This window comes from Diaphorina citri, unplaced genomic scaffold (assembly GCF_000475195.1).
Source record: "Diaphorina citri unplaced genomic scaffold, Diaci psyllid genome assembly version 1.1 scaffold143, whole genome shotgun sequence".
In the NCBI taxonomy this organism is placed as follows: domain Eukaryota; kingdom Metazoa; phylum Arthropoda; class Insecta; order Hemiptera; family Psyllidae; genus Diaphorina; species Diaphorina citri.
Window position 1 is genome coordinate 243,282 of NW_007377580.1, and position 1,024 is coordinate 244,305.

The window sequence follows — 1,024 nt, forward strand, 5'->3', positions numbered from 1 at the left end:
CGATTGGTCTAAACTTTGTCGCTTTTGATCTTCTAGATGTTTAATTTAGTCTTAAGTTTCGTTTGTTAAGGTAGATGTCCAAATGGTTCACACTCACTTTGACGTTTTTACTGACTGTAGGTTTTTGGTAACGAGGTCGTTCTATCTGTAAATGAAGACCAGAACTTTTGCTTATCTTGTGGTTCCTGTTTTTCTACTTTTGAACACCGTCCCTTTCGTGTCCCGTGTTCCTTCAAGACTTTTCTTCATAAAAATCGGTTTCCACTAAAATTTCCTGGTGATTTATGAACAAATGGCAGACGAATCATGATTTCTTAGCTACATACTTGCAAATCTAGTTTATAGTCGAGCTTTACTGTTAATTAAAATAATAAAGTAAGCATGTAGATGGTGTGAACATTGATAAAATAAATGGCAAATTCTATCTACAATTTGGACTACAACAAATACAATTGAATCTTACCTGAATTGGAGCCTTCATTGTTTAGGTTATGTAGATTATTATTAATATTAGTATTATTGTTATTGTTTTCGCCATTCGAAGATTTGTCCATCCCCTCATGGTCATCTTTACAAAACAGTCCATCTTCTCTCAGAGCAAACTCATCTCCAGGTACTAGTTGTTTTCCACAGACGACACAGCAGAAACATTGCACATGATAGATTTTGTTCTTCGCTCGCATCACAAAGTCTTCTCGTTTAAAATTTAAATTACACTTTTCACATTTGGTCCCGAATAATCTGAAACAGATAATAATAAATAATGCAGTTACTGCAAGGCATCACATCAGTCTGGTATCTGGATTCTATGTCCTCTTCTCAATATTCTCGTCTGGTTTCGAAGTGTCCTCTCTGTGAACCCAGCTGCCCTTATTTTTGTTCCCAAAAGCAAATAAGTTTTAAGTCAATAATAAATCTTTTACAAAAACAAAAAGTCTGGCTTGTGTCAAAACACGACAAAAAGGGGGAACTTTGAAGTTTTTCAGAAAACAGAATCAAAATTGTAATTGTTTTAGTAAGCGTC

The 1,024-nt window shown here is 34.7% G+C and overlaps 1 protein-coding gene across 1 annotated transcript in view; it reads right to left on the minus strand.

Moving 5' to 3' along the window:
* Positions 1–794, minus strand: part of LOC103504965 (insulin gene enhancer protein isl-1-like) — a 25,609-nt gene extending 24,815 nt beyond the window's left edge. The window contains exon 1 of the mRNA XM_008469270.3: positions 464–794. Coding sequence (XP_008467492.2) covers positions 464–683 — 220 coding nt within the window. The 5' untranslated portion in view covers positions 684–794. The remainder of the gene's footprint in view (positions 1–463) is intronic.
* Positions 795–1,024: the final 230 nt, after the last annotated feature.